Here is a 13,503-nt window from a genome sequence, read left to right as displayed (position 1 = left end):
GATGAAAGGGCTCAAGGATAGAGAGCATGGTTGTGAGAGCAAAGCCGATGTGTTACGCTACATAGTTGTCAATCTCGCCATGCTCTCTATCCGGCCTTGTACCACAGGCGGCTTGGAACGTCTCAAGAAAAATAAATCTTCACACAATTTTTCACAATGATCGACCGCCTGTGTGCAAAATAGGTGAACGTATGTGAAACATATACGGTTAGTACTTACTTTGACATATCCGTGACTAACTGACACTATAAATTGGTAAAATGTTCCATGCACCTTAAGAAATGTGAGAAATTACGAGGTTATCATCGCAGAACTCCCGAACACCGTACGTCACAAAGCTATAATATATGTAAACAAACACGCGGGTTGCGAGGTGCCTGCCTCCGATATCCATTTCGAGGCCCGCTAAGCCAAGCATAAAGCGCGCGGGCAAGACGTCACAAACACAGCTATGTTCATTGGCTAAAACAATCGAGTAGCGCGGTTAGGGATTTTCGGAATTATTTAATTTTAAGAAAAACTTCAATGTTCAATGAATGACCTTTCATTATTTACGAAAAGCAAGCAGTCTCGCCAAACACCTACATGCAGTAACGGGTCACGTCGTTGACGCCCCATTCATGCCCATCAACGAAGAAGGCGGGACTTATTCTGATTACGGAGATGCCAAAATGCAACAGAAGGACGTAGCGCAGTGCGCTAAACAGCGTGCTATTTTCGTTTTTGTGCCAAACTCTATCGTAGGAAACCGTTCTAGCCTAGCAGAATGCCCTAGTTCCTGAGATCGGCGATTTGGTACTGTGATGGGTCCCCACCTTATATTATATTATAGAGAGGTACGGCGTAGGCTGTGATTGGAAGACACAAAGTGTCAATCCTCGGCGCGCCTCGGCATCATGGCCGCATCACGTCCAGAGGAGAGACCGGATACTAGAGAGGCGATGCGCAAAGGAGGCGTTGATCCTGACCGCTGCACGGATGTTGCGCGCAGTTCTGCGGCAAGGCGCGCGGGAACGTGCTACGATAGTATTGGGCGCTGGGAGCTATGCATCCGTGCGCAAAATCCATAGGCCGGCGCACGGATGCATAGCTCCCAGCGGACAGTGTAGATTTTTGTGCTCATTTAGCCTCTAAAGGACAAACGGGAACTTACTGAATATAGTTATTTAGCGCTAAGACTCACCACATCATTTGCGAAATGTCTCTCGGCACACACCGGCCCCCGGTCATCTGCGCATGCGCAAGCATTTCCGTGCACTGCTACCCTCTACCGTCCCTTAAAGAAACCCCGCACGATAGATTTTTGTAGACTAGTGGCGCGATCTATCGGCCGGCATATGTGCTAGACTCATCTGGGGCACGTTGCTACGAGGTTGACTTATATACGTCGACTGCCGTCGTCTTGTCAGACGTGCAGTGAATCCCGTGTCGAAACCTGTATGTGAATGGCTTCGATCGTATGTGAATCCTGTAGAATATGGATTTGATCCGTAGACTATGTTTCAAACCTGTCGTACCTCGTAACAACACACGTGGGCACGTGGGGCACGTTGCTACGGGCCAATAGCCTTAGTACGGCCTGGCCGGGTTTAGAGTACGGGTAAAGAATAATGACACGAAATTTCCCCAGCAACTAGCCTATGCTAGAAGCGCGCGCGCGGTGATTGGCAGTTGCCGTGGGCGTGTCACGACGGAAAACGTTTAAACTCCGTTTTTGACGGCTATAGGACGCGCGGCCATTAGGCCAAACTACTTTCTGGTAGCATTTGCAGCAAATCTCGAGCTACGTGGGTAGTCAAAACCGTCGTGCTACGAACACAACTCTCGCTGGACGATTTCCGGACCGTTTTCCGTATACCCTAAAGGGACTTGAGAAAGTGTTCAGGATAGTGCTGGTTGTTTGTATTGGCGGCTGCTATGCGGCGTTTTCGTGCTGGTGCACGAGGAGGGCTGCGAGACGTCTAGTCACATTTATTCCAATCGAAGCTCTTGTTTAAATTGTTAATGTTTTATTTTTGGTCATCCATGGGTATCTAGTAATGAAGTCCAAAGTTTTACACATAAATTGGCGATCAAACTTGTGAATTTGTGAGTCTGTCATTGGAAAATTAAACTATAATATTGGTATAGCACATATATATATATATATATATATATATATATATGCATATTTTAATTTTAACACAATTACATCTTGTTCCTTAGTAACTTAGGGGCCGTCCACAATTATCAACGTTATCAAAACTCTACAGACTATAAATTTTTATGACCATCCCCTAAAAGTGCACAAATAAAAATATTCATTCTCAGATCTGGTCAGGGGAGATGTGCATCAATACTTATGTGTACTTTGAAAAGGGTACAATGGCTGTTGACTCTGTCTCTCCTGGGTATAGTTTGTATGTTTGGAACATTGATAGTTGTGTATGGCTCATTTTTTAATGTTAACAGGTTTTCTGTAATTGCCTTGGATGAAAAAGGACAGGTGACGTACGAGAAGTCTACAGAAAAAACGCATGGAGCCCTATCAAAGGATGAGGCGAGTCATTTTGTCTTAAATACACTGTATAATAAACTTCGCTTTTCCTGAATCTATAATGTAGGGCATGTTGACATACCTCAATGTATACGTATATGATGTATAAATGTTAGTGAGTGTATTATTCATATGTTCCCATAAAAACGTCCATATGATTCTTACACTTATACGAAAGTGTGCACTTATACAAAAGTGTGTATCTATAAAGTATAATTATTATAGCATTCCATAGGATATGAGTGTATTAAAGGCATACTAGGCCCATTGATTATGCAATGTTGACGAATGCTAGAGTGACTGGCACCTTGTGTAGTTAATAAGTACATTACCTTATAGCCAAACGAGTATTAGTTTGTCCATTATCACTGCTGGTTACATTACAAGCAAGACTTGAAATCGGTTGTTGACATTCATTTACGTGCCGTAAATGTCATCCAGGAGTCAAGCGATGACGTAAACATTTGTGCAGCCCATATGTTTTGGATGCCAGATGAAACGGAGGTGTCAGCGGTGTAACCACGGACACGGACTAGACATGGAAATAGAGTAAAACACACGTACTAATCACGGACGCACATGGACAGACCTGACAAAAAGTTCCTTATCACGAGCGTCCGTGTTTATGAAATCACTGATGATAGCATTGCGTACGGCCGAGCATGCGTGCGAAAATGTCCGGTGCACTATAAATCTGTATCACACCCGCTTCGCCGGCAGCGGTTTGAAACTGTAAACAACTGATTTTTTGGACTGCGGATTTCAATTAGACATTTCTTAGTAACCAGCAGTGATATTGGACAAATTAATATGCGTTTGGATGTAAGGTTATGTACTTATTCACTACACAAGTTGCCAATTACTCTAGCATTCGTCAACATTGCATAATTAATGGGCCTAGTATGCCTTTAATTCAATTTTGCAACAAATGACATTCATTGTGTCTGGAAGTTTTTTTTTTAGGTCTGCTAGTATTAATGTATTTAATCATGTGTGTATCTCATGATTATTCGCATGAAACACATAAGTATTAAAATGTTTTTTAATAGGAGGCACTAGTGCTGCACGTGGACAGAAAGGTGGCTTTTCCTCTGTACATCAGTGTGCATCTGCTTTTCTTTACCCCCGAAGAAGTTGCAGCTAGCAATCTAAATCATGGTGAAGAAGAGGTGCCAAATAACATACCTCCAGAAATAGAAGGTGGAGGAAATCTCAGAGTGGGAGAAGAAGAAGTACAATTGTAGTATCCAGCATTAGTTATAGCAACATCCATAAAACAGACAATGCACAATGTATTGCAGCGCAAGGGGGGGGGGGACATCTGTGAAAATGCTTTATATTGTAAGGTTATTTATAGTTAACACATATTCTATGTTAAACTACTTTTCTGAACAAGTTTCTTGTGCTAAACATGTGGTTATTAGTTGGTCGGTTTTTACAAATGAGTAAGACATAACAAGATGACATGTTTATAATGGCATGCATGCTAAACTAAAGACATCAAGACCAAGGTTGTTGGAACCAAATGCAATTTGTTGCTAAAATGCCAAAGCGTTTTGTGAAAGCGCATTTGTAAGTTGTCCGTCTGATATTATATTTATGTATAACAACAACAAGTGATACATTGTGTCAAATGTAGGACATTTGTTATTCACTAGTTGGTAGGAAAAATGTGCAGATTTATTCAAGTTGTAATAAGAATGTCGACATTGTGTGTTCTGCTATCTATGTAGTTGTACACCGTCTTCATTGTGTCTACTTTAGGTTGTTCCTTAAGTTCAGTAACAACAGCTTGTATTGCTTGTTCTATAGAGTTTCTACACTCGTTGAAATTGCATTTATAAGAAGGTTGTGATCACGAAATTAGAATCATTCCAATCTCATCACGATTGTACATCCTAGTTTGTTTCATATGAAAATAATAATATTGATTGGATTTATTAATAATTCTTATGCCGTTTAGCTACCTATTTATTTATAATTTATTTAATTTAGTTGATAGTCTTCTGTGGTAGGAGCCTTTTCATAGTTGTGTTTGTTTGATGACAAATAGATACAATCAGGAGTGAATAATTACAAATTCCAATTTGTCATTATTGACAATTTCTCATTATTCACCCGTGATACAATTCATGGTCTCTCACAATAAAATTGGAAACTGGTGGCAATTAATAGCTAACACAGTGGTTTGATAGTTTTATGTGCTGTTTCTAATGCACAATGTCTAATAACAAGCTCTATTAGCATTATATTAGGACCTCATGTTTATATATTATAGGATGCTTTTTGTGCACTTGAGTGTTGGTGCTATAAAGTGTTTTTTGCAAATATACCCCAAATGTCAAGCATTTTTACTAAACCGACAACCTCATCCATTGTCTCGCGACCTGTTCAAGCTTTGTGAGTTATGATACACACAAGCAGACAACGCTTTCACTCAGGTTTACATATATTGGTATTGGTTAATATCAATGTTAATATCCATAATGTTACATTATATTGTTTGCTTCAATTTATTACCATGTGCACTTCCAAATACAAACATTAAATAATGAATTTTACACAAGGATAGTGATACATGCTAGATGGAGCGATGATCGCTAACAACGTGGCTAACAAAATGAAATTGCATCTCCCTCTGCATTACTCCCTCCCTCCTTGTCTCTCCTCTTCCCTTCCTTCTCCCCTTTCACTCACTTCCCCTCAATATTTGCCTCCCCCTCCCAAATGGTATCGCCTACGACCTCGTTAGCACGGTAAAATTTCAGCAGGCAAATGGCCGCATTTCGGCTCAAACTTCCACCCCCCCCCAAAGCACAAAAAGTGGATATATGGCTATAATACGCGTTTTTATAGTCACATAATCACACATACACACACTAACACTAATCTGTTCTAGGGTCTCTGCCGAACCCAAATTTGGGCCAGATATGGCGGCGCTTCCTCTCCTTGTTATATTTAGCTCCTTGGTTCGTTCCAGCGCACGGCCTCGCGGAATTGGCGTATTTTTTTCAGCAAATACCCAAAGACAATTTGGCAGACGTGCAATCGCATGAATCTTCAAAATAAGCACATGCGTTTGTTAATATCTTTAGTTTTGAACTTCAGACTGTGGACTCCTTCATTTTGCTGCGGACTCCCTCTTTTTGACGGCGGGGAGTCAACGGACTCCCTTGCTCAAAAGTTAATTTCTACCCCTGAAGTAACATATTAGCTCTAGCACTATAGCCCTTGTTCGCCACAGGGGCGCCTCTGGTGAACAAGGGCTATAGTACTAGAGTTAGTAACATATATACTTATTTATAATAAATGTTCAATATTTTCGCATATAAACGTTGATGTTTTGTGATTATTTCCAGTAACATGGAGCTAAATTTAACTAAAAGGAATACATACTATAGGTAGCATTTCGTCTAGCAGTTCCATTTTTCCATCTGGCATTCCCTTATTCACCTTGGTAGTTGGCAGTTGCTGTTTCTCTTGGACTTCATCATCATCACTAATATTTCATAAACAAAATAGACATATATAATTAAATACAAAGTTATATTCCATGTAGATTTATTATAGGTTAAATGTTTCTATTCCATAACATGGAAAGCCTATAGCTGCGTTCACACGAGATACACGGCCTCGCTGGTTTTGTACTTATCTGGTGCTGAATTCGGCTGAAATACCGTGCTAACACAACCCGGAGCGTTCACACGAGAATCGAGGCTTAGCTGGCTAGGTATAATATAGATTGGTACCTGGTCGACAGTTCCACACGCTACACTAACGTCGTGTAGCGAAAGGGTACCAGTCTAGGTAAGAGCACTAAAGTTTTGCAATTCGAAATTGCGTTCACACGACAGACAATACGCGGCCAGCGTGGTGCCGAATGTTTCAGCTCAGAATCACTTTCCGCGCCGAGTAAGCCTCGTATTTCAGTACGGTACTGACTAAGCCGCGTATAAGTCTTGAATATTTTTAACATGTGAACGCTCAGTACGGAACTGAAATCCTCGTGTGAACGCAGCTTATATTTAGTGCTATGTAATACATTATACATAAATCTACAGACATTGTTTGTCACGGTCAAGACAATTACAGTGTTATATAATATGAAATCATTTACATAAACAATAGCTTCCACATATATATGTGCTGCTGCATATTTGTGTATATACCTTGAAGTGGAATCAGAAGAAGAGCTTGATGAATCAGATGAGCTAGAACTATCAATACTAATAGTATTAATAGTGGTAGTAGTTTGTAGCTCAGTATCTCCAGTATTTCTCTTCAAAGAATCTTGTTCTAATGTTACAATAATTGGGGTTTCATCATCATTGCTGCTATTACTGTCACTGTCACTATCTTCTGTACCAGAGTCAGATGAGGATTCATTCACATTTGTTTCAGTTGCATCTTGAGAAATCCTACATGGGTTAAGCCTATTATCTGATTTGTGTGAAACGGTGTTGCTCATATTCACTTCTGTACACACGCTTCTGATGGATGGCAGTCCATCATTATGATTCTGAACATGGATCTCATTTTCAAAAACTGTCCCTGTAGCATTCACATTCGTGCAACTTTGCTCATTCCTACTGCAGGTGATCTCTCCTTCTTTATTGCTGATCAAGCTTGCATTGCCGATGGTCTGTCCCACAGCACTCATCTCCATGGGTAGATTACTACGAATATGATCTTGTGTTTTGTTTATAATAGTGTCACTGAAGGCAATGCCACCGCTAGTAGTAGTATCCTGATTCCTGCTGGACAAGATATCTTCTTTGCTGGTAACATTATTATTCCTGCCATCGAGTTTCACATGAGTTATCGTATTAGTTGGTGGTACAGTACTATCCCTAGTAGTAGTATCCATACTATTATCGCAGTTCGTCTCTAGCTCTGGTTTAGTATCAATGGTTAGATTATTGTTGCGTGGACAATTGCCTGTATTTTGCTGATGAGAGCCAGAGATTGCCTCTTCTTCATCGCCATTTGATGTGCATTCATTGGCACTGGCAGAGTCTACCATGCCAATGTCAATGCTTTCACTTTCAGGTTCCTTTAATTTTATACTTTCCATTTCACTGACACTGTGATTTTTTACTATCAGAATACTAAGTACCTAACCAGTATATACCCTGCTACATCGGCGCGACTACTCCCTGACAACAATATTCAGTACTGTAGTGTTGACCTAATGTTGTAACTTGTAATAGGGGAGAAGTCATATCGTCGGGCCGTTATCATCTTTTCAAATTTGTACTTCTCGATTTTTGCTTGTAAAAATGACCATTGACGTCACATGCAGTCCCGAGTCCGTTTGAAGACTGATTACTCAGACCAAAACGTTTGCTCTTTTGATAACCAGGATACTCTACCACAAATTATAACACAGTCTGTTTAAAGACATATGTCAAATGCTCATCTGCTAATCAGCTAGTATACCCGGTACTTCACCAAAATTTAGAAATGCCTGAGTATACCACGTTTTCCACGGGAGCTGACATGTTGGGAACAATTTCCAATGACGTCACGTCGTTTAGGCGATTATTCATAATAAATAATAAATAATAGAATAACTAGTGAAGTTTATGATATTAAGTAAATTTTAGACTTACTATTGTATTTTTTAATTTTAAGATATAAATAATTTTTTTCTAATAAAGGTGTAGTAAATTAAACTTGGTGCCCATCTTATTTTAGAATAGTGTGCTATCATTTATGAGAGCACACGCGTATTGACCCTTCGCTTGACATCTTTGCTTGACACTAATGGTTTGAGGTTGATGTTGTTGAATGAGGTGTTTGGTGAGGTCCGGTGATTTGTTCTTTTTTCTATTATAATTGCTTAGCTTCATTTTTAAACGATGGATCGGTATGGCACTGGAGGTTATAGCTCTCCCTATGGAGCAGGAAATGTACCCCTAAATCTTCCAGGTAATGCAAAGTTATGATGTTGTTTTAACCTTTGTGAATTGTCTGTCTTCCATGATCATGATGTAATAATACTATCAGGAGTAAGATAATATCTACCATATATACCTATATTATATATACCTATACCTATATACCTACCCCACCACACCTACATATACACCTACCTACCTACCCCTACATATACCTATATGATCTTACTCCTGCTAGTATTAGTATTAGCTAGAGTACAGTACAGTAGGTGATGGCACGACTCATTTGCACTCATTATAGCATACTCATTACGTAATGCGTTGACGTAGAGTCTTAATAAAACGGTATATAATTATTAACACTTGTGTTAACACTACAAGTGCTATAAAGCGTGTCCCACTAGTAATGTAATAGGTAGTGGTAAATTTACGATTTCTCACAATATTTAAAAGTGTGGCTCCTGTGACTGGTAGTGGTAAACCACATTATCAACTCTCGCCAGACTTCATGAGAAGAGAGTTTAGTTCAGTGTTCATAGTGCAGTTGTGGGGTGTTGTTTCCAAACAATATATTTATGTTTGTTTGTAGGCACTGGTTCAATGACGCAGCTCTCCCCATATCTCAACATCGATCCAGGCTATTTGTATCAGGTAATTTTATGTTTAATACGTTAATGTATTTTACTTATAATAATATACGTATAATTATTCTTTCACATATTTTTTAAGGGTGCCTTATACTGCCAATTCACTGATCGTGTGAAATAATAATTACAGGACTTACCTGTCTATAACAATGTTACTAACTTATTGTGCTGCCGAAGCAGGCAGAGCTTGTGATATAACTAATAGGCATATGTTAACCTGCTATTTTAAGAGAGTGAGTATTTGCCCTACGGTCGGGTGTATAAGAAAGGCTAGCTATTCGCCCGACAGTCTATAAGGATATGAACCAGTCTACGAGAGTTTATCCTCGCGCGAGATCTCTCGATATTGCCATTTTTAGAATTTCCGCACCACTGCTTTCATTGTTAGGGTTAGGGTTAGGGATATTTCTTGATATCAAGAATTGTATTTCTTGATATCAACAAGACGGTCGGGCGAATAGACAGTAGCAACATACACATGTGGCAGTCGGGCGAATAGCCTCGGCCCTATTTTAACATGATATAACACATGCCATATGCCACAATCCACCTCTTATTCAGAGACATGCCCAATTCAGCAACACATTAAGGTTGTTAGGGGCAGATAAGCATTGTATTTTTAGGTGATCAGTGGTTATGGGTGTCAGACTGTCAGTGGTGTTGGACCAGCTCTAATGTAATTGTATCCCCCACGTCAAAGTCGGCGCGGATAGTATGGTTTCATGTCTGTCCAGCCGCCGCCGCCGCAGACACTTTCCCTTCCGCTCTGTAACTCGACCCCTAATTGACCTAGCATGACCAAACATAGTCTACTTACACATCTTGGGGAGAAAGTGTGTCACGTACCAAAACCACGTCACTGCGGCTTTTATTTGACTTTGACCTTGACCTTGATCATATCTCCCTTCCGCTCTATAACTCGGCCCCTAATTGACCTAGTGCGACCAAACTTGGTATACTTACACATCTTGGGGAGAAGGTGTGTCGCGTACCGAAACCAGGTCACTGTGACCTTTATTTGACCTTGACCTTGACCTTGACCTTCATCACATTTCCCTTCCGCTGTATAACTCGGCCCCTAATTGAGCTAGCGCGACCAAACTTCGTATACTTACACATCTTGGGGAGAAGGTGTGTCGCGTACCAAAACCCCTAAGGCAACCAATTTTAACATACTTGCACATCTCAGGCAGATGAGTTGTGTAACAAACCTTTGTCTTTGTGACTTATTTAACTTTACCTACCTTCTACGTCTTTACAGAGATATTTTATTCATACTAGATCACGGGGGATACATGTAGTTGGCGACAACTGCCCTTTCTAGTTTTATTATATTCTTTTGAATTTCAGTATTTATTTTTGAATCTAGATATAGAACATCATTCTTTATATATGGTTCAAGATATATAACATTTTGAGTGGATTAATTAGAGTAGCAATTAACAAGGGTAGCGTTTGTATGTATGTGGTGTACATAATAGCTACGGATCTGATGGTATGTACTTGTTTCTCCAGAGTGAAGGCCCCGAATTCATTTTTCCGGAAGGTGCAAGTCACAAGCGGGGGAGGTTTGAGTTGGCCTTCTCACAGATCGGTGGTTCAGTGATGACAGGTAAGTGAAGTTGGCGTGATTTGAACAGAAATCCAATCTGTCAGTCGCTCATTCAAATAAAAGTACTATTTCCATGGAGACTGTCATCAACCAAGATAAATTTATATTGATTGACCAATTCATAGCTGTCGTTCAACTTTTTTCTAGTCAATATGTTAATCGTATTAATTTTTAATGTGTGGCTGCATATTATCAAGAGTAGATAATAGGGAAGGAGTGTGACATCAATAAACAAGGGAAATTCGTCATTTACTAGCCTTAAAATACCTACGATTTACTACGCGTAACGCAACCAACTTGAGCTCAAATCGTACCCAGTACATTTGCCTAGCATCGTACGAAATCGTTTCCTCGTATACACCCGCAATCCGGAGATATAGACTAAAACATATGACACGATTTTCCATTCTGTAGCCAGCAAAAATGTGTTCAGAGACGAATTTGAAACAAAAGGCAGCTACTAACGCACTATTGCTAACTCGGCGGGCAATGTGGCTCGCTGGGAGATTAGGCATCAACGCAACACTCGGCGAGATAACCTTTGACCCGGTACACAGCTACATACCGGCATACAGCTGGCATGCCCCCATACCACGCACGCACGCCAATCCGCTATCAGCAGCAGATCGGACTCAAATCTCCCAGCGAGCCACATTGCCCGCCGAGTTAGCAATAGCGCGTTAGTAGCTGCCTTTTGTTTCAAATTCGTCTCTGAACGCATAGATTTTGCTGGCTACAGAATGGAAAATCGTGTCGTACGTTTTAGTCTATATTTACGGATTGCGGGTGTATACGAGGAAACGATTTCGCACGATGCTAGGCGAATGTACTGTGTACGATTTGAGCTCAAGTTTGTTTGCGTTACGCGTAGTAAATCGTAGGTATTTTAAGGCTAGTAAATGACGAATTTCCCCTGTTTATTGATGTCACACTCCTTCCCTAAATATCTACTCTTGATATTATTTAAAGAAATAGAACTGTTAGCTGGTTACATTGGAATGTATATATTTAAGGTATCATGGTTGTATGTGCCATGTGGTTTTTCGTGTTGCAAAACATTCTACATAATGACCCAAGTTTGTAAGGATTTTTACACCCACCTACTGTATTAATCTGAAAAGTTCAATAGTCAAGGGGTAACAACTACCTTTTTAGGTAAGGTGAGAAAAATGCATGTGCAAGTAAAGGAGCAAAGAATTTGTTTTCGGAATATTTTTTGGAAGTTATTGAAATCATATTAAGCAGAAAAACATGAAGCTGAAAAATATTAAGCTGAAAAACATGGGTCTCTAAATTTTGCACGTGTGGGAACTTTGAGGTTGCTATTTTTAAAATTGAAGACAAATTTAGCACAATTTCACACAATTTTAAATCCTGGTATCATAGACGAAAATAATGCATAAATTTTATGTCAAATTCATGCTAGTATTTTAACACAGGGGCAGTCCTTGGTGGTGTTAATGGCCTCTACATTGGAGCAAGAGAAACAGCAGTGGCAGGACAGACAGGAGCGATCCGCAGAACACAGTATGTTTTATTTACCATTATGTCACAAAGTAATTCAATATTCGTTAATATTTTTACAGAGTTTATAATGTTGATTCTTCTTTATATATTGTCGATGGGCTTTTTATAAAAGTTTTGCCTTCATTCGCTATCATAAATATCCTATAATCACATTAGATCTTCAAATGTTGTACATATATTAATGAAATTAGTTGTGATCGAACGTTAATTGCCTAATTAGTTATGTAGTAGTAGTATATAAACTTAAGCAGCTGAATGAAGAGCTTTACACATTATCTTCCATAAAAACGTTTCAGTTCTTTTACTCTAATTTGTGTTGCTTAATAACAGTTAGATGTTCAATGTTATATTTCAAATTGGTCAATTGTTACTTATGTTAATGGCTGGCACCACTAGTGCTGCCTTTTACGGTGACAACTAGAACAAATTTTGATTCCATATGCCCCTATCTTTTGATTTGAACACCAGCAATAAAAGATGACAGGGTTAGTTTTTAGCTCGTCTTGACATCGTCAAGATGAGCTATTGCCATGGGGTGTCGTCCGTTGTACGTCCGTCTGTCCGTCAACATTTGGCTACAGTCAACGATAACTCAAGTACCGTTTGACCCACACGTTTCAAATTGCATATAGTTGTTACTCTTACTCCTATGGGAGAGGTTTGAACGTTCTATTTTGGAGCACGCCAGTAGACCTACATTCGAGCCACGTCCACTTTTTGGCAAAAATGGAAATGGCCATAAGTCAGTTCAGGTTCAATGGATTTTGCTCATTTCTGGTATGTGAATGAATGAGGACTGGCCCCAAAACATATCACACAGGTTTTGATTTTTTTTTTAATGGATATATGGCTATAATACGCGTTTTTATAGTCACATAATCACACATACACACACGAATGGACGCGCACACACGGGCTTGGACGCACGCACGCACGCGTGCGCGTGTATTATAGGCGCAAATTCATATATTGTGCCCCAGGGGGGGGGGGGGAAAAATTTTGAGCCAAATTACGGTCATTTGCCTGCGAAAGTTTTCCCGTGCTACTAATTGTGCCGTGGCCGATACTATCCGCGAGAGGGGAGTAAGGAAGTGAAGAAGAGGGAAGTGGACGGAATGAGGACGTCCTGATATCTCTATCTCTCTCTCTCTATCTATATATATATATATATATATAGCGCCCGCGAAAGAAAGGAAAATGGCAAGAGAGAGGGAGAGAGAGAGGGAGGGAGGGAGAGAGAGAGGCAGGGAGATAGAGGGAGAGGGAGATTAATACTGGAGG

General features: G+C 40.0%; 3 protein-coding genes across 3 annotated transcripts in view; 2 read left to right on the top strand and 1 right to left on the bottom strand.

The window, feature by feature from the left end:
* The window catches only part of LOC106805797 (germ cell-less protein-like 1), a gene marked incomplete in the record, with an annotated part of 11,264 nt that extends 6,396 nt beyond the window's left edge, over window positions 1-4,868 (top strand). Inside the window, 2 exon segments of the mRNA XM_014807534.1 lie at window positions 2,450-2,539; window positions 3,586-4,868. Of these exon segments, the coding sequence (XP_014663020.1) occupies window positions 2,450-2,539; window positions 3,586-3,780 (285 nt within the window).
* A 1,002-nt stretch (window positions 4,869-5,870) lies between these two features.
* On the bottom strand, window positions 5,871-8,048 carry LOC106805798 (lisH domain-containing protein C1711.05-like). Its single transcript, XM_014807535.1, has 2 exons — window positions 6,706-8,048; window positions 5,871-6,035 (listed from the first exon to the last, which is right to left on the bottom strand). Exons 1-2 carry the CDS (start codon window positions 7,608-7,610, stop codon window positions 5,912-5,914), a joined length of 1,029 nt encoding a protein of 342 aa, XP_014663021.1. The 5' UTR covers window positions 7,611-8,048; the 3' UTR covers window positions 5,871-5,911.
* Window positions 8,049-8,283: 235 nt separating this feature from the next.
* LOC106805784 (mitochondrial import inner membrane translocase subunit Tim23-like) lies at window positions 8,284-12,532 on the top strand. Its single transcript, XM_014807509.1, has 5 exons — window positions 8,284-8,467; window positions 9,026-9,087; window positions 10,599-10,695; window positions 12,135-12,251; window positions 12,519-12,532. The coding sequence occupies exons 1-5, from the start codon at window positions 8,398-8,400 to the stop codon at window positions 12,530-12,532; spliced, it is 360 nt and encodes a 119-aa protein (XP_014662995.1). The 5' UTR covers window positions 8,284-8,397.
* The last annotated feature ends 971 nt before the right edge of the window (window positions 12,533-13,503 follow it).

Source organism: Priapulus caudatus, unplaced genomic scaffold (genome assembly GCF_000485595.1).
Source record: "Priapulus caudatus unplaced genomic scaffold, Priapulus_caudatus-5.0.1 Scaffold127, whole genome shotgun sequence".
In the NCBI taxonomy this organism is placed as follows: domain Eukaryota; kingdom Metazoa; phylum Priapulida; class Priapulimorpha; order Priapulimorphida; family Priapulidae; genus Priapulus; species Priapulus caudatus.
This window is presented reverse-complemented; position numbering and strand designations above follow the sequence as displayed.